Below are 22,255 nucleotides of genomic sequence, written 5' to 3'. Positions count from 1 at the left end.
TGAGGTGGGCAGTGTTGAAGCAACAAATAATTGAGATACAGTAATACCCCGAAGTTACGCGATAGGTGGGTCCGACGAAAATCGCTTAAGTCGAATTCGCGTAAGTCGAGGTACAACTTTGCATATAAATACATATAAATTTTGTTTAATTGGGACTAAGGATTAACAAAAACACTAGTTTAGAAGAAAAATATTTAATAAAATTGCAGTTATTTATACATATTAATACAAAATATATATTAAAAAAAAATAAATGAGTTACGTAAAAAAGTTATTTCGATGTCTATGGCTTCATAAAATCTAACAAATTCGTCTGACGACACAGCGCCTTCTTTTTTTCACGCAGAATTTCTTCGTAGCAAGTTAATTTTTTTATTCCTTGCTTTGTAGCTATAACGCGTTCTTTGTTGGAGTCTATGTGTTCTAAAATTTTTAAGCCCTTTTCAATTGAGCTGAGACCTTCTGTCAAACTTGCAATTGTCATGTGCTTTTCTGGTGGAACTGGGTCTGAAGTGTCGGATATTTCAGTGACGTTTTGCTCACGCCTCTCTATGAGCTCATTCATTGTCAGCTCCTGACTATGTGAATCCAACAGCTCATTGACATCATCACCATTGACTTCCAATTCTAATTGCCTGGCAAGATTAACTTCTTCTATCACATGAGTGACATGATCTGGTGTTGTTTTCGTCTCGTTTTTGAAAAAAAAATGAACAAAGTTTCTTCCAGAGACCATTCAATGTTTTTTTTTTTTTGTGAATTTCATCCCAAGATTCTTCAATGATTCTTACGGCAACTAAAACATTAAATTGTTTACAAAAGTCTTTAACAGATATCTCACTATTTTGTCTCATACCTTCATTCAGACGTGCAAACGAACGCCTCGTGTAGTAAGCCTTGAATGTTTTGATAACTCTCTGGCCCATCGGTTGAAGCAAGCTGGTTGTGTTTGGAGGCAAAAACACAACTTTCACACGTGCGTCGAAATTAATTAGGGGGGAAGGAGGGTGACCTGGTGCACTGTCAATAAGAAGCATCACTTTAAATGGAATCTGTTTAGACTTGCAATAACGTTCGACTTTGGGTATGAAGTGGTGACCAAACCAGTCCTCAAAAATGGAAGCTGTCACCCAAGCTTTATGATTTGACTTCCAAATCACTGGTAAACTAATTTTAGACATACACCAAACGAAAAAATCAAGAACCACTTAATTCCGAGTTCGCATAAGTCGGGGTTTTACTGTACTGTCAGGAGGGAAAAATTGGAGGAGGAATATGTTATACGAACTGATGCAATTTTTAGATGGGCACAGAAACTGCAAGAATATGCCTAGCTCCTTGATGTAAGGCAGCCTCGGCAGTGAGATTATACACTGGCCATTCCAGATGCCTCCGAAAGTTACCAACAGGTTTAGTAAGGAAGGCTCTATAGCAGCTGGCCTGTGAAAACCATTTTAATGCTGTTTCCTTGAAATATAAAGAATACAAGACCTCACACCATAATAGCTGCCATAACTTCCAAAACATAACCCAAACTACAGAACAGAAGAGATGAAAAGATGATTAAACTTAAAACTAGTAATCTTTTAGGACTTTTACTTATCTGTCAAACAATGGTGTAATCAGAGTTCCAGCTTTTTATCAGGATTTTGATCCAGTAATAAACCCTGTTTGAATTTGTAGTGCTTTCTGATTATTTGAATGGCACTAATATAAATATATGAATTAGTGTTTCATCCCAAAATAATCAAGATATTAGCAAAATAAAAGATGTGGCTTAATTATTATTATTATTATTATTATTATTATTAGCAGTGGCAAATGATGCAAGAAAGCAAGCTTATAGCGTTAGCATGGGGAAAAAAAAAAAAAAAAAAAAAAACCATTTCCTGTTTCCCCTGTCCATCCCTCTAACTAGTTCTTCCTACCACAAGTTTAGACAAATACACAAACCATTTAAATAACTGATTTAATGATAAAATAATACTGAATAGTATACTGAAATGATACAATAAAAACTGTAAAATAATAATTTACAAAAACTGATTTACTTTAAAACAAATAAAAATGAATTGATGAATTTAAAATGCATTAAAAATTATAAATTTAAAAGCGATAAAACACCACTGAAGCTTTTGGGGGCACCCGCCTCCTTTCTCAACAATAATGAAGTTCAAGCGATACAACCTTAAATATCAGGCTCACGGCACACGTCTGACCAGGCGCATGTTCAACGCTCCCTTCACGTGTGCTGGAACCGGAAATGGTCTGGGAGCATGGCAAATTAAAACGTTTGTCTCTGGCAAGGACCACAGCCTCCAAAAGGGAGTGGAGCCGAACTCCCCTATCTCTATTCATACTATTGTTACCAGATGACCCAATCCACAAACTCTCCAGCCACTTGCGGTCTCAGAATCTATGCGCCCGGTCAAGGATGACAGCATTCTCAGGGGATACCTGATGTTTTTCCCAATAATGCTCGGCTATGGCGGACTTATTGAGTTCTGCGGTCTGTATAGCTCTCGTATGTTCCCCCAGACGGTCCTTAAGTCGTCGCCCTGTCTCCCCCACATACCATTTCCCACAATCCAGACATTTGATCTCATATACGACCCCACTACTAGAGTCCCTAGTAATGGGGTCTTTGACCTGTGACACCACTGTGTGCAATCTCCGACCTGGGAGCTGCACACAGCATGTCTGAAAGTCGCGAAGCATCCTCACAATGCGATCTGACAAGCCCGGATAGTAGGGAATATAAACTGTGGTAAGCGGTGCAGGCAGAACTACCTGATTATGCTCCACTTCTCTATTATATTTATCAATGATCCTCTGGGGGTAACCACATTTCATAAGATCCATCATAACTTGCCTAATTTCTTTCTCTCCCTTCTCAGAGGTACAACAATGTGTCCTCACCCTATCCATAAGTGCCCTAGCCACACTATTTTTATGTTGGGCAGTCTGAGCCGACTTATAATGTGTGTACTGGCCCCTACACATTGATTTCTTATAGACTTTGGTTCTGAGAATGCTGTCATCCTTGACCGGGCGCATAGATTCTGGGACTACAAGTGTCTGGAGAGTTTGTGGATTGGGTCATCTGGTAACAATAGTATGAATAGAGATAGGGGAGTTCGGCACCACCCCCTTTTGGAGGCTGTGGTCCTTGCCAGAGACAAAACGTTTTAATTTGCCATACTCCCAGACCATTTCCGGTTCCAGCACACGTGAAGGGAGCGTTGAACACGTGCCTGGTCAGACACGTGTGCCATGAGCCTGATATTTAAGGTTGTGTCGCTTGAACTTCGTTATTGTTGAGAAAGGAGGCGGATGCCCACAAAAGCTTCAATGGTGTTTTATCGCTTTTAAATTTATAATTTTTAATGCATTTTAAATTCATCAATTCATTTTTATTTGTTTTAAAGTAAATCAGTTTTTGTAAATTATTATTTTTACAGTTTTTATTGTATCATTTCAGTATACTATTCAGTATTATTTTATCATTAAATCAGTTATTTAAATGGTTCGTGTATTTGTCTAAACTTGTGGTATGTATAACCCCAACCTTAGAGGCCTTTTTGCAGACATACAACACCAGATGGGAGTTTGTTTCAAAAATCAACCGCTCTTCACTGCACATCCAATACGCTACAATCATTCCTCAACTTGGATTCAAGTCAAGAGGAAGGACTCAATCAGCAATGAGCCTATTCAATCCATTCAAGACCTTAAAACAACTCAATCAGATCACCCCCTGCAGCTGCATAGTTTCCAGACCCTGCAATTTGCAAAACTGAAGCCTTTCTTGGTAAGGGCAACCTTTTGCTCCCTTCATCAATCTTTAATCCCAAAATGAGGCTTCCTGAAAACTGTATGCAGTATACAAGATATGGCCTAAATAACCTGACAATTGCCTTATACAATGGGATAACCATCTCCTTGTACCTGATGGCAAAATTCCTGCATGTCATTGAAAAAACCCCATGAGCTGTACTGGCAGCCTTTTGCATTGCTCAGAGAACTTCCTATATGGCTGCACAATCACCTCCAGGTCTTTTCACTCTGCATTGGCTCGAGTGTGGTATTACAGAGCTGGTATTTTAATCTGGGATTACTGTTTCCCATACAAAGTACCTTGCATTTCTCAATATTAACTTCAATTCCCACTTCTCAGCCATTTGCCTAATATCTCTAGATCCTGTGGCAGTAGCATACCCTGATTACTGTGATCAACTACCCCACCAGCCTTTTTGTCACCTGAAAACTTAGACATTAAAATTGATATGCCTTCGTCAATATCTTTAATAAAGAAAACATCAATGGGCCTGTCACTGAACCCTATGGTGGCTATGCTAAATAACATTACATTACTCTAAGAGCAGTCACCACTGATAACCACTGTCTATCTTCTGCAACTCAACTAACCCTTTATCCATAGCAGCAACTTGTCCCCAATGCCACATTTCTCCAATTTGTATAGCAGTCTTTTATATGCAACAGTATCAAAATACTTCCTGAAATCGAAGTATATGATGTCAAAATTATATTTTGCATCCAGTTTCTTGGCCACTGCATCGTAGTAACCTACCAGATTATTTAGACAAGTCCGCCCCTTGACAAATTCATGCTGTGATTGCGGTATAATTGCATGCCTGCCCAAATGGTCCTGCATTACTTTTTAACCAGTGATTCCATTATTGTCCATGGAACAGACATTATGCTAACAATTCTGAAATTACTCATGTTGCCTTTTAATCCCCCCCCCCTTATGAACTGGGGATACATTAGCACATCTCCAGTCCATAGGGACCTCCCCTGAATCCAAGGATGCTCTCATAAATACAGCTAAGGGTTTGCTTACCTTCTTTGCTGCCTCTCTTAATATAATTGGATGGATTCCATCCACCCTAGGTGCTTTTTTATGTCCATCTTCAAAAATTTCTCCCCCACTTTCTTTTTAGTTACCACAAAGTCATTTAGCTCCTCATTAGCTTTATAAACTTCTGGCATTCCCTCCCCTAAAGATTTCATTGTGTGAATGTAGATGCAAAATACCTATTCAATTTGTCTGCAACCTGAGCAGGATCGTCAACAGTTAACCCATGAACGTCTAGTGGCCCAATGTGATTCAAACCCTTTCTTCTACTGTTAATATAAGCACAGAAGTCTTTGCTGTTTTTATTTGCATTCTTTGCCAGACTTCTCATAATCTGCTTTAGTTTGCCTTTTTTGATTTGATTACTTGGTTGGTTTATATTAGGCTTCTGTGTCACCTGATAATTTATATGCATCCCATGCATTTTTCTTCTCTACCAAGAGTCTCATTAGTTCATCTGACATCCATTTAGGCCTATATCTTGAAGAATATTTCTTAGTTGATATGAAATGCCTAGTAGATTCTATGATTAATTTCTTGAATTCTTCCCATTTAGAATTTGCTATTGGTAACATCATCAGTTGGTCCAACTGCACACAATTAAAAAACTGTCTGAGACGTCTGTAGTTACCTTTATGAAAGTGAAAGCCTTTCCCTTTGATAGTAGTTATGTCTTTAATTAAATTACAGATTAGTATACTGTGACCGCTACCACCCAGTGGATCTTTTACCTACAGATTATTAATGCACGAAGAATCACTGCTGATACCAGATCAAGAGTATCACTTCCTCTTAGTAGTAGTAGTAGCTTATATGATAACATTCCTGAATACTACTCATTTAGAATTTGTTGTTGGTAACTTAATGAGTTGGTCTCCCACTGTATAGAATTTAAAGTCTATCTGAGACCACAGAAAGCTTTACACAAAAGAAAAAGGCCTTTCCCTTGTCTTTGACAGTAGTTACATTTTTTAGTAAATCCCACATCACAATTGGTGATCACTGCCCTGGTGGTCTTTTATTTGCAGATAATTAATGCATGAAGAGTCACTGCTGATAATCAGATCGAGAGTTTTGCCTTCTCTTGTTGCCTCTCTAACATGCTGGTGTAGGAAACAAGCATCCAATAAATCACAAAAGTCTTGCTACTGTATAATCAACCAACCCACATGGTCTAGTCCAGGGGTGGGCAACTTTTTTCGTCAGCGGGCTGAATGAAATTTTCGCATCATGATGCGGGCCGGAATAGATTGAACGATTTAATAAAAAAAAATCAGAACCTAAAAAATGTTATATTACTTGAATTACCAAATTATTAATGTATTTTTAAAAAAAATATCTGAATGTCCAATTATCATTGAAAATGTGGCATTCGGCATCAATTTTTCTTTTTAATTGGCTCATTTTATGGGCTATAAATTATATTAAATTAAAAATTGTAATAATTAGAAAAGGCATAAAACATAAAATATCTCGCACCAATATTATTTTTTTCAATAAGAAGTCAAACCCAAAGGAACTTCGTTTGATCGATGCTACAATAATAATTAGGAAATAACTCTTTGACGCTGTGTAGAATCACTTGGTTACTGTTGTACTGGCCGCGATTCCCGATTGAACCGAATTAAGCCGAACGTTTACGGCGAGTGTAGTCAGGTATGGATTTTTCTATATTTATGCATTTACCGAGGGGGCCGGATTCAACACCGTCGCGGGCCGGATGTGGCCCGCGGGCCGACTGTTGCCCACCCCTGGTCTAGTCAATACCTGGACAAAGTCCCCCATTATAAGACATTCTGATTACCAGCAACGAACAACCGTATATGCCTGTATGGTTGTTTGTTATACTCATCTTAGTCATTAGGCTTAAAACAAGCTCCTACCATTAATTTTGTTTTCCCAGTGCTTATGACACACACTGACTCGACAATGCACTGGCTAACCATGTCCACTGGATGCACTCTTAGATTTTAAGTCTAAGAGTCCTTTATGTACACGTTGTCTGTCCTTTATGTACACTTTATGTCAATGTTTGCATTTGATGATTTGTCCAGTACTTCAAATTCATTAAGTCACAAAACTTTGTTTTCCAGGCTGCTCCAGGTTTCAGCAGAACAGTGTAAGTATCACCTTCACCTCTGCCTGTTGTTAATCTATTAGTCTATGTGTCCTCCCATCCCCATAGAAAGTCTCTCCGGTAAACAAGCATAGATCATGATGAGAAAAATTCTATCCCATGAGCCTTGCAGCCTTTCCAAGCCAAACTGACTGACAAGTCAGTTTAGCTGAAAAGACTGCTCTCATCATGGGCTCCCTCCTATCACATCAGGGCAGGATAGCAGACATTTTCAATTTTGATCCTAACTCGTTACTTTTTCTCAACATTGCTCTGTACTTCTTAATTAAATCCTCATATTGCCTACTCTTAATATCATTAGTGCCAATGTGTACAACAATATCACCTTTTGTGCCCTTAAAAAAGATGATAGCTGCTGTACATCATCTACTTTAGCACTGGCAGACATACCCTTATCCTATTCCACCTGTCCTTTTAGCACAGTATATTTACCTGTTCCCTGACAATTGAGCCACCAAGTATAGCCACTTTCTGTGGGACAAAGGATCTCTACTGTGGAGGATGTCTTTGTGTTATCTGATGCTGGAGAATGAGCTCAAACACTTGAGCTGGGTGGCTGAGCAGTCGATGGTTCTCTATCTTTATTGAATATAGCAAATTATAAAATGAATACAATTAAAAATTAACATATCACATACCTAGCATCAGTGTTGTTTTTACAAATGGTATCACCAAATCTTGATAATTTATTACAGGAAAACAAATTTTCCACTGCTTTTCTTTTCAACGCATTAGGTCTTGGCTGAAATATGTAAAAAAAAATAAAAATAAATAATAATAAATAAATAAAAATGATATAAAAGCAATTACTGCAAAGTTTCAATGAATATAAATAATAAGTATTGCCCACTTTTTTTATGAAAACCCCAAACAAAAAGGCATTAGAACCTATATTACTTAGTACTTTACATGGATTAAATTCTATCTGATTAATCTAGGGATTAAATTCTAGGATGAAAATCAAACTAAACTTTACCAGGCTTTGAACTAGACGAGATGTTGAACTATAAGAACTGAAAATAGCATTATTTTTAACCCTTTTCATTGCTGGATAAACAGACGCTACTGATCCACCTGGTGATGATGGCCTTTTTTGTGAAATTTTTTCATAAGCTGAAGAATCCAATAAGCGGCATCCAAGATAACTTGAATTTGCTGCAGTAAATGCTGATCCACTACTGGAACTACTATCATGCCTCTGCCTTTTATTTTTCAATTCTAAATCCAAATAATCTTCTTTATCTTTCACATTGCGTTTCCTAAAAATATTCAGAGTATAATAAATATAAAAAAAAATAAGAGTATAAAATAAAAATATTAGAAAACAGAATCTGTAGACTTCATCTCTGCATATGAAATCATACTCTGGTCCACACTGGGATAAATAGTCCACTTTAATACTTGAAAAGTATTAAAGTGGACTAAATCTTTGAAATATTTGCATATCCTGCAGATTATTTATCTTCAAAAATTTAACACAGTATTATTTCATCTCTCATAGTAAATATACTATATAGCACTGGTACACTCAACGTACAGATTTTATCAGTACAATGCTGAGTTATTTCTACTTTTAGAATCAAGCCTCAACTCCATACATGCATCTAAGCAGGAGTGATCTCTTCTAATAAGACCAATTTTCTCTAGAAATTGTTATCCTTGATACAAAAACGTACTGCCTCATAAAAAGTGGTTTCATTTACTTTAATATGGATAAACAGAATCACTAGAGTAAGGCAACAATAACGATACAATAAATCAGGATTGGCCAAATACAGGCTTGGCCATACCAATTATGTGGCCTACTAGGTATTATTTTAGAAATGACATTACACTTAAAAGACAGAATTTATTATGAGTGATTTGATCTCTAAACTAATTAACCTAGTTTTTTTCTTCTTTTTTTTTATATACATGCATACCTCGGTTAACGTTACCTCTGATAACGAAGCTTCGATATAACGAAGTCCGCAATTTCAAGCCCCATTTAACATAAAAAATATTCCAGTTTAATCACCTGAAATCTAAACAAACTGAAGAAATTACGGAAACCTTTCGGGCTTCTCGTGGTTGGTTCGAGAAATTTAAAAAACGGGCCAGGATTCATAGTGTAAAATTAACAGGAGAAGTTTCCAGAAAAACTAAAGGAAATAATTGAACGTGAAAAATTTCCACCAAATTTGGTGTTCAATGTTGACGAAAGCGGTTTGTTCTGGAAACGGCTACCAACAAAAAGCTTCATTTCTATTGAAGAAAAATCAGCTGCTGGGTTCAAAGCAGCCAAAGACCGTTTAACGTTACTCTTTGGATCAAATGCCTCTGGCGATTATAAATTAAAATTGTTATTAGTTTACCATTCAGAAAATCCGAGGGCGTTAAAAGGTAACATAAAAATGAATTTACCTGTAATATGGAAAGCAAATAGAAAAGCGTGGGTTACCAAGGAGTTATTTACTGATTGGTTTGTTAACCACTTTTGTCCTGAAGTAAAACGGTATTGTCAAAAAAACAACTTTGAAGAAAAAGCTCTTTTGTTGTAAGACAATGCTCAGGGACATCCTACTGATCTTAACACGTTGGACACATGCATTCCTGTCAAAGTTGTGTTTCTTCTAGCAAACACAACTTCCCTGATTCAACCATTGGATCAGGGAGTAATAGCATCATTTAAAGCTTATTATCTGCGTCGAACATTAAGCAGTTTAACTGAACTAGAGGATAAAGAGGAAATGACAGTTAAAACTTTTTGGAAAAACTACACCATTAAAAACGCAATTGAAAACATTGATAGTTCTTGGAAAGAAGTCACTAAGAAATGCTTACATGGAGTTTGGCGCAAAATATGGCCAGAAGTTGTACTAGAAGAAGAAAATAACATCCAAGAAATTAGAAATGAAGTTATCCAGATGGCTCAATCAATAGGTTTCGAAAATGTCGATGAAGAGGATGTTAGAAATTTATTGAAGGCAGAAGATGGTTTTTCAGTGGAAGATTTAGAAAACCTTGTTAGCAACGAAGACAAAGATAATGAAGGCGAAGTTAAAGAAGTTCCTGCTGAAAAAGTGTTAACAACCAAAGATTTAAAAAGGTGCTTAAATGACATTGAAAACATTTAAAATTTTTTTAGTGAAAATGATCCTGATTTAGGAAGAAGTTTTATTGTTAAGCGATCAGTGTTAAATGCAATAACTCCGTATAGGCAATTGTTAAATGAAAGAGAAAAAAACATAAGCAATCAACTTTAGACTCATATTTTAAAATGTGATTTCACTTTGTATGTAAGTTGACTGTTTATTTAATAAAACTTTTCTTTGTTCGAAAAAAAAAGCTTTTCATTTTCTTTACGTAGGAACGTATCCCTATTCTGGCCATAGTATTTTTACCTCTGAAAACGAAGTTTCGCTTAACGAAGTAATTTTGTGGAACGCATCCTATTCGTTATTCGAGGTATGCCTGTATATTTTTATTTTAATTTGTTGACAAAGAATTATGGAAGAGTAAATACAACGGGTAAAGTCCAATTTAATCTTCTATCTGCATATGATGTCTCTCAGCGACACAATAGCCCAGTTTTCATATGAGTCAAAAAGTAAAATTATTTTTTCTTATCATAACTTGTATTCTTATTATATTTCAAATAAATTTTCCACAACAATTTAAGCATATATCCCATGTATATACATACATCAGATACCTTGTTCATAAGTCTTTTGAAGACTGCTGTTGGCCGCACTGTTTGATGTCTTCTTTCACTTGATCATCAATGTGCAACTGACATTCTGTCAGATAATTTGTCTTTCAAAAACATGGAAATCAGACTGGGACTGTCCAGGCTGAAAGGAGGATGGTAAATCATTTCTCAGTACAGTACTGGATATTCGTTATATTATGCTGAGCACACAGCTCAGAATTTAATAGCAATGTTGCACATTATCATCAACAAATGATGCAATCAGTCAAATATCTGACCTCTTATTTTAAAGGTTTGTCATAGATAAACTAACTTTGTGGATTTGTGTGTAATTTTGTGAGTCGGCTGTTTCATCTCTACATATGAAACAGCATAGCAGCAGTCCCTGTGAATCAAAGAACAGCATGTGCAGACTTGAATTTCTTTGGCTGTGGTAATGAATCATGTTTTGCTGCATGCTGCATTACTTGCTCTGTGATTTAAAGTGCATATACCATATCTCATTCAGAGTCACTATGAGATCCAAAACGTCATTTTCTTTTTCTTCATATCAAGTTTGGGGGGAACTGAAGATACAACCTTAGCCATAAATTTTTTTGTTTTGGGTAGGCAGACCCACAGCTGAGCAGCAATCCTCCGACCACACCAAATGTCATACTGTAATCCACCTTGCTGATGTTGTCTGATAAGATAAAATTTTCTTTTGTGACAATTGTGTGAGTGTTCTTAGTGAGGGTCATCCTCCACAGTAATGATTTGTCCACCTGTATTGCAGACGTGACAGTTGTTGACACACCTTTTCTATATGCTGGCAAGTCGTTGCTGGAAAAAAGTTTTCCATTGTCACTGCATGTTCCTTAACAAATGGCAGATCCATGTAGCAAAGAATGTATGATACAAAATGTAATGTTATTTCAGTTTCTTCCATTGTAAGAAACAATAATAGTGAGATTAGCCTGGATACACCTATTGTTACAAAAGCCATATTCTCTCTCTGTGGTGCATAATTTCTTGTGCATTGTTATCCCTATTGTTCAGTTAAGCCAGAGGTTCCCCCAAACTTTCTCGGTTCACGGCGCCCATAGTGTCCCAGTAATTTTTTCACGGCACCCCTAGGCCAAAAGAAATACCTAACACAGTGGTTTTCAACCTTTTAATATATACCTATATAATAATTTTTTTCTTTATATAGAGGTACTAAATAAAGATCAATTATAAATCACCACAAAATTAAAGATAGGTATAATGGATACCGTACACCTTTTTATAATGAAATAAATATAGAAATTCAAAAAAAATAAATAATAATAACTTTAAGTGACATAAACCATAATTACACAGCACCCCACAAATGTTGTTGTGGCACCCCGGTTGAAAACCACTGAGTTAAGCACTAGTACTAATCCTTAAATTTATGCCCTTTGGTGGTGGCATGTAGTCTGAATTTATTCAACTGCACTCACTCGGTTAATTCACACCAGTCCAATGTCATTAAGAAACCATTCATTTTAAAAAATGCCTCTATTCTGCAGTCTCATTAACAGTGATGGTTGATTATTTGTAGTGCATCAATTTCTAATTTTTCAACATTTACTACATAGTTCAACCTAAGGATTTAAATATTAACAGTTTAGGCATTTCATTTTCTTGGAAACAGTTTCTTTCAACAAAAATTTTGAAGTTATATGAGACTTATAAATTAAAGAACGAATTCAGTATATGAATAGTGAAATTCAAAGTTACATAATTTTGAATGGACATAATACATTAATATGTAGTAACTATATATATAAAATACTTTAAATTACTGTATAAACGTTGTACACTTAATGTGTGACATTGTTATAACATTCTTACTGTGTGCCCAGCACACTATGGCAAATATCAAGGTACTGTACTGAGAAATGATTGACCTGGACAGTTCTCCTTCCAGAAAAGAAGAACTGCACTTGGAATGAGTACTGGAACAAGTTGCCTCTGCAGGTAATTGAAGTGATAGCTTGAATAAATTCAAAGGTCAACTTGGATAGTTACCTATGCAAGGACAGAAGTGCATATTTTGTTTTGTATTTTCTTATCTACTTTTCTTTCTTTTTTTTCTTTTTTTTTTAGTCAGTGTAGAAAAAAAGTCTGTGGCTTCCTTGCACTATATACCTAATACTAATAATTAACTCATGTAATTTCTGGGCAATTAAGTTTATTGAAACTTAAAGTGAAAACAAACTGTACCTAGGCAAAGCCCTAAACTAAATCAATCAAGACTGAATACAGGTTGCTGACATTTCAGACTAGGGTACTCTTTTTTAAATAACTGTAACCCTAACACAGAGGTACAGGTGAGTTAATATTTGATAAAATCAGCAAAAATATGATATAAATTGAAAAAAAAAAAAAAAAAACAAGAGTTAAAATCTCAATTAAATATCCAAACCTTTTTAATCCTTGCTTAATCAATTTATGTCATCTAATTTGACCAAATATTAACTTACTTCTCTCTTTCTGTTACTGTTACAGTTGTCTTGCAAACAGTATCCAAAGTGGTTCTAAAATTATGTAGTCAGGTTTGATTGATTTAGTTTAGGGCCTTGCCTAAATGCAATTTATTTCACTTTAAGGTTCAAGAAACTTAATTAATTAGCCAAAATTAAGAGAGTCAGCATACTTCATTTATCTATTTAGCAATACTACTTAGCCTCATGTATCTTTCAAACAACATATCAGTGGATAGGTTTATTCTCAGACATTGGGCATCTTGGCTAGATAAAGCAGATTTTTGTTGGCATTTTGCTTAAACTAAACTACTTCAAAAGTGCGCGCGCGCACGCACACACACACACACACACACACACACACACACACACACACACACACACACACACACACACACACACACACACACACACACACACACCGAATGAACTGCCAGATTATTTTGGCTGATGAGATGGTATTGCATTTGTTATTGGGTTAATTTGAGCAGTTTTTGACCTTGTGCCAATTTAAATTTGTATTAAGGATGCAGTTTTTATTGCATTTATCGCATACATATTTTATCTATTTAGCGATACTGCTTAGCCTCATGTATCTTTCAAATAACATATCGGTGGATAGGTTTATTCCCAGAAGTTGGGCATTTTGGTTGCTTTCAGATGCTGTTTCAAATCCAAGGTATTCAACTGGATTAAGGATTTTTAAAATGCAACATAGTTTAATGCCAGCAATAAAATATAAACAGTGATTTTAATATAAATATCATATACTCTTAATATTCCACGTAAATAACATTTTATATAATAAATTATTTTTCATTCATCAATTTATTTTCATTGTGGTCAGCGTACAAAATAACTAATGAATTTCCAGTGCCTAATCTCAGAAGGTTTTCCATTACATATTAACTGATCAGCACAATTTATTATAGTAACATACAATTAACATATTACAAAGTATGTTACAATAGTTTCTTTTTTAAATTTTACAGTAAAATATCTCAAACGGCAAAGACCAAATGAGTAAGGAAATTTGCAGTTAAAAAAAAAAAAAAAAAAATTCAACTGCAAATAATCATAACTTGTTAGTCTGCATCATTTCTAGAATGTGTGGGTTGAAGTTGGTTACACTAGTTATGATCGTGGAATTGGATTTGCCCAAATACTGTCTTTTATACCATTTACAATGGTGGTTAATTTCCAGGACGTGCGAGTTGTAAAGCAAGTTCCTCCCCACTTCATGTTGTTAAGAATCAATGATTATTTCTTAAAGATAGAAGCAATAGGCATAAATTAAAATTCACCTTTTTTCCTTTAGAGCTGCTATAACTGTTTTAGGGTCACATGGATCATTACGCTTCTCTCCAGATGATGGATATATAAAATTCCAGCTGTAGAAAGGAAAATAAATATTAGAAATCAAAATATTAACAACATATTTGCAGCTGAATATTTAGAGTTGAAAGGTAATTAAAGGATTACATTTGTGGGATTATTCAGAGTCAAATTTGTTCAACCATACATCTCGGTAGCTATCAATCAAGTAATGGAAAAATTAATTGGGCATGAATTTAACAAATAAATCAAATATATTCAAAACTGCTGTCATGCAAACTTGTATAAGTTTGCATGATCAATCCAGTTTTTTCCTCACTTAGAGAGAAGGCAATAACTGAAGATTAAATAACTGACTGTTATTTGACTTCCATAATGGGAGCGGGGGAAGGGGGATAACAGAGTCGGATCAGTTTTGTACTCATCTCCTAAATTAATCCAGAGTAATTCTTATAAAGAAATTAAATTTAATTTTTGGAAGAATTCCCAAGAAAGAAAACTAATATTAGCATTTCTGAAATGTTCCAATGCTTTTCAAAGACATGAAAAGACAGCTATCCAATTTGTAAGATGCCTCACATTTATGAAATATCAATCTCGGACAATAAAATGCAAAAAGTGCTTGGAATATCATGTGTGTAATTTAGACAACATTGAAGATATACATCTTGTTATCCTAAAACATTGAATTAAAGACTTGTAATCTTCTTTAGACAAAGCAAAGGAAACTGAGAGGTTAAACGCTTTTGTAAGATTAACAAGAAACGGCAAGATAATGAAGTAGCTTCCTTTGACTTGACAGGTTTGAACAACTGCAGAACACTCTTACATAACTTAAAGCAATTCAGAGTACCAATAAGCTCATTGTCCCTCTGTATAAGGCAATGGTCAGGCCACGCATTGACTACTGCGTACAGGTCTGGATGTCTCACCAATATTTAGCCTGCTGTAAGTGTAATTATACTTACAGCAACTGTGTGATTCTACACTTAAGGTGGTAGAAAATGAAAAAGACCTGGGAGTAATTGTGCAGTAAGAGAAAGTTTTCTGAGCAATGCAGACAGGCTGCCAGGGCAAGTCATGGTGTTTTGTCAATGATATATAGGAATTTTGCTAGCAGGGAAAAGGAGGTGATTGTCCCTCTGTATAAGGCAATGGTCAGGCCACGCATTGATTACTGCGTACAGGTCTGGATGTCTCATTTTAGGAAGGATGTCGATTTGCTTGAGCGTGTACAGAGAAGGGCAGCAAGATTGGTGAGGGGAAGGAAGGGCTCCTCTTACCAAGAGAGGCTTAAGTTCTGCAACTTGCAGTGGCTGGAGACTAGGCACGTGCATGGTGATCTGACTGAGGTGTATAAGGCCTTGAATGGGTTGAGCACGCTGAATTCTGATGGGATCCTTCCACTTGTTCAGATTACGAACCTAAGGTGGCATAAATTTAAATTAAGAAAAAACAGATGTAGAATAGATGTGCGGAAATTTGCCTTTAGCCAGCGGGTGGTTAATTGCTGGAACAAACTTCCATCTGTCGTTGTGGAAGTTGATAGGTTGAATAAATTTAAGGAGGAACTGGACAGGCATTTGGAGGGAATGGTGTGATTTTTTTTTTTTTTTTTTTTGGCTGATGCTGCATAAGCTCATACACGTACTTTCTTGCATCACATGCCACTACTACTACTACTTCCTGGAAATAGGCAAATATTACATAACTGCCATAAAACGGATAGAGGAATAATGTTTAGATCATTTTAATCCTAGTTGCCTCTTGTAACATCTGATAACATATTGGAGAATAAAATGGAAGTAAAGCAGTATTGCAGTAGTGGCATGTGATGCAAAAAGCAAGTGTTTGAGCTTATGCAGCATCAGCTAAAAAAAACAAAAAAAAAAAAAAAAAAATCACACCATTCCCTTCAAACGCCTGTCCAGTTCCTCCTTAAATTTATGTGCACCTCCGTAGCCAGGTGGGAAGGAGCAGCAGTGTGTGTAGCACACGCTTCTTGATTAGACCGGGGTTCGAGCCCGTCACCACCAAATACAGAGGATGCGGAAAGGTCAGGAATGACCACCGCATATCCCGGAGCAATATGGCCTTAATGCTCCTAAAAACCAAATAACAACAACAACTCCTTAAATTTATTTAACCTATCAACTTCCACAACGACAGATGGAAGTTTGTTCCAGCAATTAACCACCCGCTGGCTAAAGGCAAATTTCTGCACATCTATTCTACATCTGTCTTTTTAAAATTTGAATTTATGCCCCTTTAGGTTCGTAATCTGAACAAGTGGAAGGATCCCATCAGAATTCAGCGTGCTCAACCCATTCAAGGCATCCCTACTTTTCAGTAGTAATAATCAATTATATTGATTTCAGATGAATTATATAAACTAGCCTGTTATTCAATCCTGTGCAACCTAGTCACTGTCAAAGCATGTTGATGATATGAAGGAAGGGAGGGAGGGTAGTTAACAATTAGAACTTCAAGTAATGGCTTCCACACCGATCTGTACTTATTGTAGAACTCTACATCCTGTGACAATTTATAATCATCCTATGTGGTTTGTTTCGTTTTTTTTCTCTGCTACTAAGTTCATTAGTTCACCTGGCATACATTTTAGTTTAAATTGGGAACATCTTTTAATTAGTAAAAATAGTTAGTGACCTCTGGTTACCTCTCTAAACATTTCATCTGGCACTGATATTTTTTAACATCAGTTGATTCTACTGAAAAGAGTTTAAAAAACATCTGAGCCCATTTTGATCACCTCTGCAAAAACAAAATCCTTTCCTTTACCACTGACTGCAGTAATTTATTTGAATAAATCCCATATCAATATGTAACAATTGCTGCCACACAAAGTTCCTTAACCTTATGTTGTAGTGATAGCTTTTTAATCGAAAGCACTTTTCAGAGAAATGTGCTTTTCCATTAAAAAACATATAATGGTTCAGAAGTCATATGTTAAAGTTCAAAAGCCTTCTAGTGATAGTTCAATCTTTTGGAGATTGCATAAATTCACTTTACTGGAGATTCAATCATGTATCAGTGGTATCTATACCACTTTGTTCACTATTGACCACTTGTTTGCATATTCTAAAGTCCATCTTAAAAGAGAGATTCTGCATGCAACATGTTTGATGTGATGTCATCTGAAATTGTTTGTAACAACTTTATGTTACAGATGGAGATATCATATCTTATCTTATCTTTCCTGTTTATATGTGTTAATCTAGCTTCTTTTATAATATCTGTTGTTACCAAGTTAAAGTCAACCATACTTTCTTAAGAGTTCTGATTTTCCTTTGGGAAATATTAGCATTTGGTTCCCATAAAAATATGGGAGGGGGAGAAACATTCTTACTTTTAGACTACTGTTCAGCATGTGCATGAAAACTTACAGACACACAAGGAAATTATTTAATCCTACAATCTGATTTTAATACAGATCTTTTACAATTTTAAAAGATAAACTTTGAATTTATTAAATATCTAAAGCTACATGGGCCTAGTTCCTATTTTTAGAAACCGCAGAACAAACTTGTCCTTTATTTTTATTTTTGGCATGCACAGTTTAAACTGAATAGGAAAATGCTTTGGGCTTCTGTTGCACACGGAAACATAAGATGTCTTGGTACTGTCCTATTTTCAAACAAATAGCATTTACTGAGAGGTTATTCTGCCATTTGTTTTAAATACAAGACACTCCTAAGATGACCTGTTTCAGAACTTACTGTTCCCCCATTGGATATTAAGTAGTAGTAGTGACAATTCAAAGACAAAACAGTTTTTGTCCAGTGTGGAAGCCATCATTTGCAGACAATGTACTATCATATGATTGGTGATTTTTCTATTATAAAATAATCTTTAACTATATAAAGGTGAAGGTCCCATGGTAAGGGTTAAAAATGTGTGTTTAAATATTTAATATATTCATGTAATCTTCAGTTCTCATATTTCTCATCGATACAGTTGTCCTCTGCTATAGTGTGGTTCACTCAGTGCTCTGTATAGTTTGATACCCCCCCCCCCACAGCTTTGGAATAGTGCCATATTCACTCCAAATGCCTTGAGAGGAGTTACCCGTTAGTAGGTGTTTGAATAACTAAGAATTGAAAAAACTTCAATGCTCTCACACCTAATTTTCCAACCCAACTGTAATTCATAGTACATGCCTACAATGGTGTGTTAAATTGCCTTGTTTACGAAAGGAGAAACCAAATGCTGCCTGTTTATTGTCCCAAAAGTTATTTTTCATTTCCCACGAGTAATTTACACTTCTGTTAATTTTCTATAGCTGTTTGTACTGGCACAAGTTTCCTGTGCCCACAGATGTAAAATGCTATGGTTATGTGCACCATTTCTTGCATATTACAAAAATACACACTTTATACATCCTCCCACCTGGCAGTGTTATGGAAAGAGGAGCATTTCCTCTGGGATCTATAATTAAGAGAAGTTTAATTAGTGTTGTTCATAAAACTTCTCCTTGGTTACTGTCGTTTCCTGACAGGGAGTTGTTTTTTAGCACTATCAGTAATGCTGTTTTCAGCTGAGTTCTGATTTCCAGTCGGTTCTGGTTTATGCATTTTGTGTCCAAGTGGCTGATTTTAGCATACCATATAGGTGACTTCAACCTCCCTCTCTCTTCTTTTTTTTTTTTTAAATGGCCTCAAAGAGATCAATTTTTTTTCCAGTAATGACTTTAGTGAAAAAAAATTGGACACTACAAAAACACTGGATTCAAAAGTGCTAAACATTTACACTGCTTTTTGGCAGATTGGAATGATCTAAAAATTAATAGTACTGCAAGCCATTAATGTAAATACAGCATGTATGCGTGTGTACATGCATATGCGTGTGTGTGTATATATAAGGTTCCATAATTTTAAGGCAAGTTTTCTTGCTTTAAAAAGAAAACCCCCCTGAACATATACTGTATTTATGTTTTATTGTATAATTTATATTAAAAAGGTTTAAATGTTTCTGCTACACTTAATACTACTATATACAGGTAGTTCTTGACTTTACGAGTTAATTCGTTCCTAGTGCGTGCTCATAAAGGGGGAATTTATTTCCCAAAGACGTAGGTTAAAAATAGGGGTTACATTCTCAACAATAAAATTAGTTAGCTAATTAGTTTATGTTTAAACAATGATTGATTTATCGAAAGAAATGAAAACGTAGCCTGTAAAATCAAACAAATTATAATAATAGAGATATTATTTATGACTTACAAATGTTTATTCTTCATCATCATCATCGACTAAATGCTCACTTGTTAATCACTCATTATTGGCTCGGCACTCGTTGGTTTGTTGCACAAGGTTTTTTTTTTTTTTTTTTTATTTGGTAGTTGTTGGCGCATCGGCTTCTGTGGCCATATTGCACTTCCCAAGGTTTTTTGCAGTACTTTGATCCAAGCCCGAGGCGGGAATCGAACCCGCGACCTTTGGGTTGCCGGGCAGGTACTTTACCCACTCGGCTAGCCCGGTCGGCTTGTTGCACAAGGAGTCATCTTCTTCAGAAATGTTTCAAGAGGCGTTTGTTTCCAAGATACTCTTCTCTTTTAATTATCAATTTCACGATTGCATGCATAAGCATTTTTTAATGGCACACACAAATTTCAACTAACACGATTCACATAGAGTAACAAGTTTACGAAGATTAAAAAAAAAAAAAATAATGAAGAGAAGATTCTGATAATTTATTTGTTTTTTGTACGATTGAAGATTTTGGTAAATGGGAAACACAATTCACCACAATAACGTAAAAAACCCCACAATTCCAGCTATCGGTATTTTTGCAAATGCAAGATCGAGTTTACTATCTGTTTATAATTGCTTGCAATAACAGAAAAGCTCAATAAACCGGAAAGTGCAAATTGTTTTTATTCTTTTATGGTCATGACCTCCAGAAATGTGCTTTAGAAAAATATCACAAAGGCGTTCAAAATTGATTCTTATAACAGAACATATGATAATGATGAAAGTGTAGTGTATTTTAATGATTTCAATTGGTAACTAATACAATTTACAAACCACGCTCAAGACCTTTTATATGGCCTTAAGGTCACGCTCGTGACCTTAAAAATGACATTTTACAGAGATAAATAGCTTAGTTATAACAGCGAAAATTTCAACTTTCAAGATCTTGAAACGAATTACAAAAAACAATGTGTTATTGGGGTCATGTTACGATATATTAATGATACGATGGTGTCTCTGGAACTGATTAATATCGTAAAGTGGGGTACACTGTATTGTATAGCCACGAACGTGGTTTGGAAAGCGGTATTTATGAATGTTTAACATTCATTTTTTACAATTAATGTTCATATTTTTGATTTTGTTAATACTTGAGGGAAAAAAATTCATAAACCCAGGAACTCGTAAAGTGAAAACTGCCCGTATAGAGAAATGGCACCTTAAAAATAAGCTCGAAATAGTACTACACCAACGGATTAAAATTTACATTATTTCTTATGAATAAATTTCTCCTGCTTAATGCAGATACACTTAATGATCTGCTTTTATGACCTGAATTAAAGTCAATTAAATTTCTAAATTATGTTATTAAAACAAAGTGCAGTGTACATTTTAATCAATTAGTCATTTCTAAGTACATAACTATGTCCTACAATCACTTCATTTTGAAAAAGCATATAAAACATCATCTATACTCACTTTGTTACTGGCCTTGTATTAAAATCAGGTAGGGCTACTTTTAGGGCAGAAGAATTATGAGTTGACCTACTTTCATTATATACTGGTATATTAGGTTTCTTTAATTTTACTACTGGAAACATTCCCACGCTTGCATACTGTGGCTGGTGGGTCGGATAACGTTTACGGGCAATCATTATCCTTCGTGTTGAATCCCGTTCTCTACTTTGAGCCAAAGTATAAAAGTATAAAAGTATAAAAGAATTATATATTATCAATTTTAGAATACATAAATTTAATTTTAAACATTTCCAAAATAAACTACAAAATAACTTTAAAAAATGCAAAAATACATTATCTTCTGTTATTATTACATATCTACTTATTCTCAAATACCTTTTCTGGCAGCAACCAACTAGTTGGTATTCATGTCTAGATAAAATGCAATGTTACATACATCTGTAAGGTAATTATTTCTGGGTTTTAAGGACTTATATCTCTCAAAGTTTTTGTTAGAAAGTGTTGAAATTTGGAATATTCCAGATGACTAATATTAGGATAAATAAACAGACACAAAAATGATAACCAAATGACTGCCAGAAAAGTTTACTACTGGTAAAAACTTTAAAATATTTCTTCAATATGACAACTGCCAGTGCCAACAACATACTGCAGATGAAAGCATTCCCAGGATTTAAGCCATTTTCAGTTCTAGTAGTGCTGTGCGTGTGGGGGGGGGGATGCTGCACAAACTAGCCCCTAACAATACTAGAATGTATTATGATGCTGACAGATAGTCCCTAAAGGGGGGGGGGGGAACTAAGGACCAACACAAGATGTTGAAACAAGATGTCACATGATGAGTGGAATGTGGGTTAAATTCTACCAACAGCAGTGTGCTTCATCTGCCCACTGGATCTTGGGCTATTCCTTGGCAACAAAATGTGCAAAGTTAAGACAAACTCAAACAGTGTTTTTAACTAGCTATGCAGCCAACAGTACTTTGCTGCAGTGATAAAAAAAAAAACTGTATCAGTTAGAGGAATAGTAGTTCGA

At 35.4% G+C, this 22,255-nt stretch overlaps 1 protein-coding gene across 1 annotated transcript in view; it reads right to left on the bottom strand.

Moving 5' to 3' along the window:
• Window positions 1–21,430, bottom strand: part of LOC150085327 (uncharacterized) — a 132,271-nt gene extending 110,841 nt beyond the window's left edge. The window contains exons 1-4 of the mRNA XM_090373152.1: window positions 21,221–21,430; window positions 14,501–14,587; window positions 7,993–8,275; window positions 7,655–7,758 (exon numbers count right to left, since the gene is read on the bottom strand). Coding sequence (XP_090229278.1) covers window positions 7,655–7,758; window positions 7,993–8,275; window positions 14,501–14,587; window positions 21,221–21,396 — 650 coding nt within the window. The 5' untranslated portion in view covers window positions 21,397–21,430. The remainder of the gene's footprint in view (window positions 1–7,654; window positions 7,759–7,992; window positions 8,276–14,500; window positions 14,588–21,220) is intronic.
• Between the last annotated feature and the right edge of the window lie 825 nt (window positions 21,431–22,255).

The sequence above is a fragment of the Mastigoproctus giganteus genome, chromosome 5 (assembly GCF_048544385.1).
Source record: "Mastigoproctus giganteus isolate SK-2022 chromosome 5, ASM4854438v1, whole genome shotgun sequence".
In the NCBI taxonomy this organism is placed as follows: domain Eukaryota; kingdom Metazoa; phylum Arthropoda; class Arachnida; order Uropygi; family Thelyphonidae; genus Mastigoproctus; species Mastigoproctus giganteus.
This window is presented reverse-complemented; position numbering and strand designations above follow the sequence as displayed.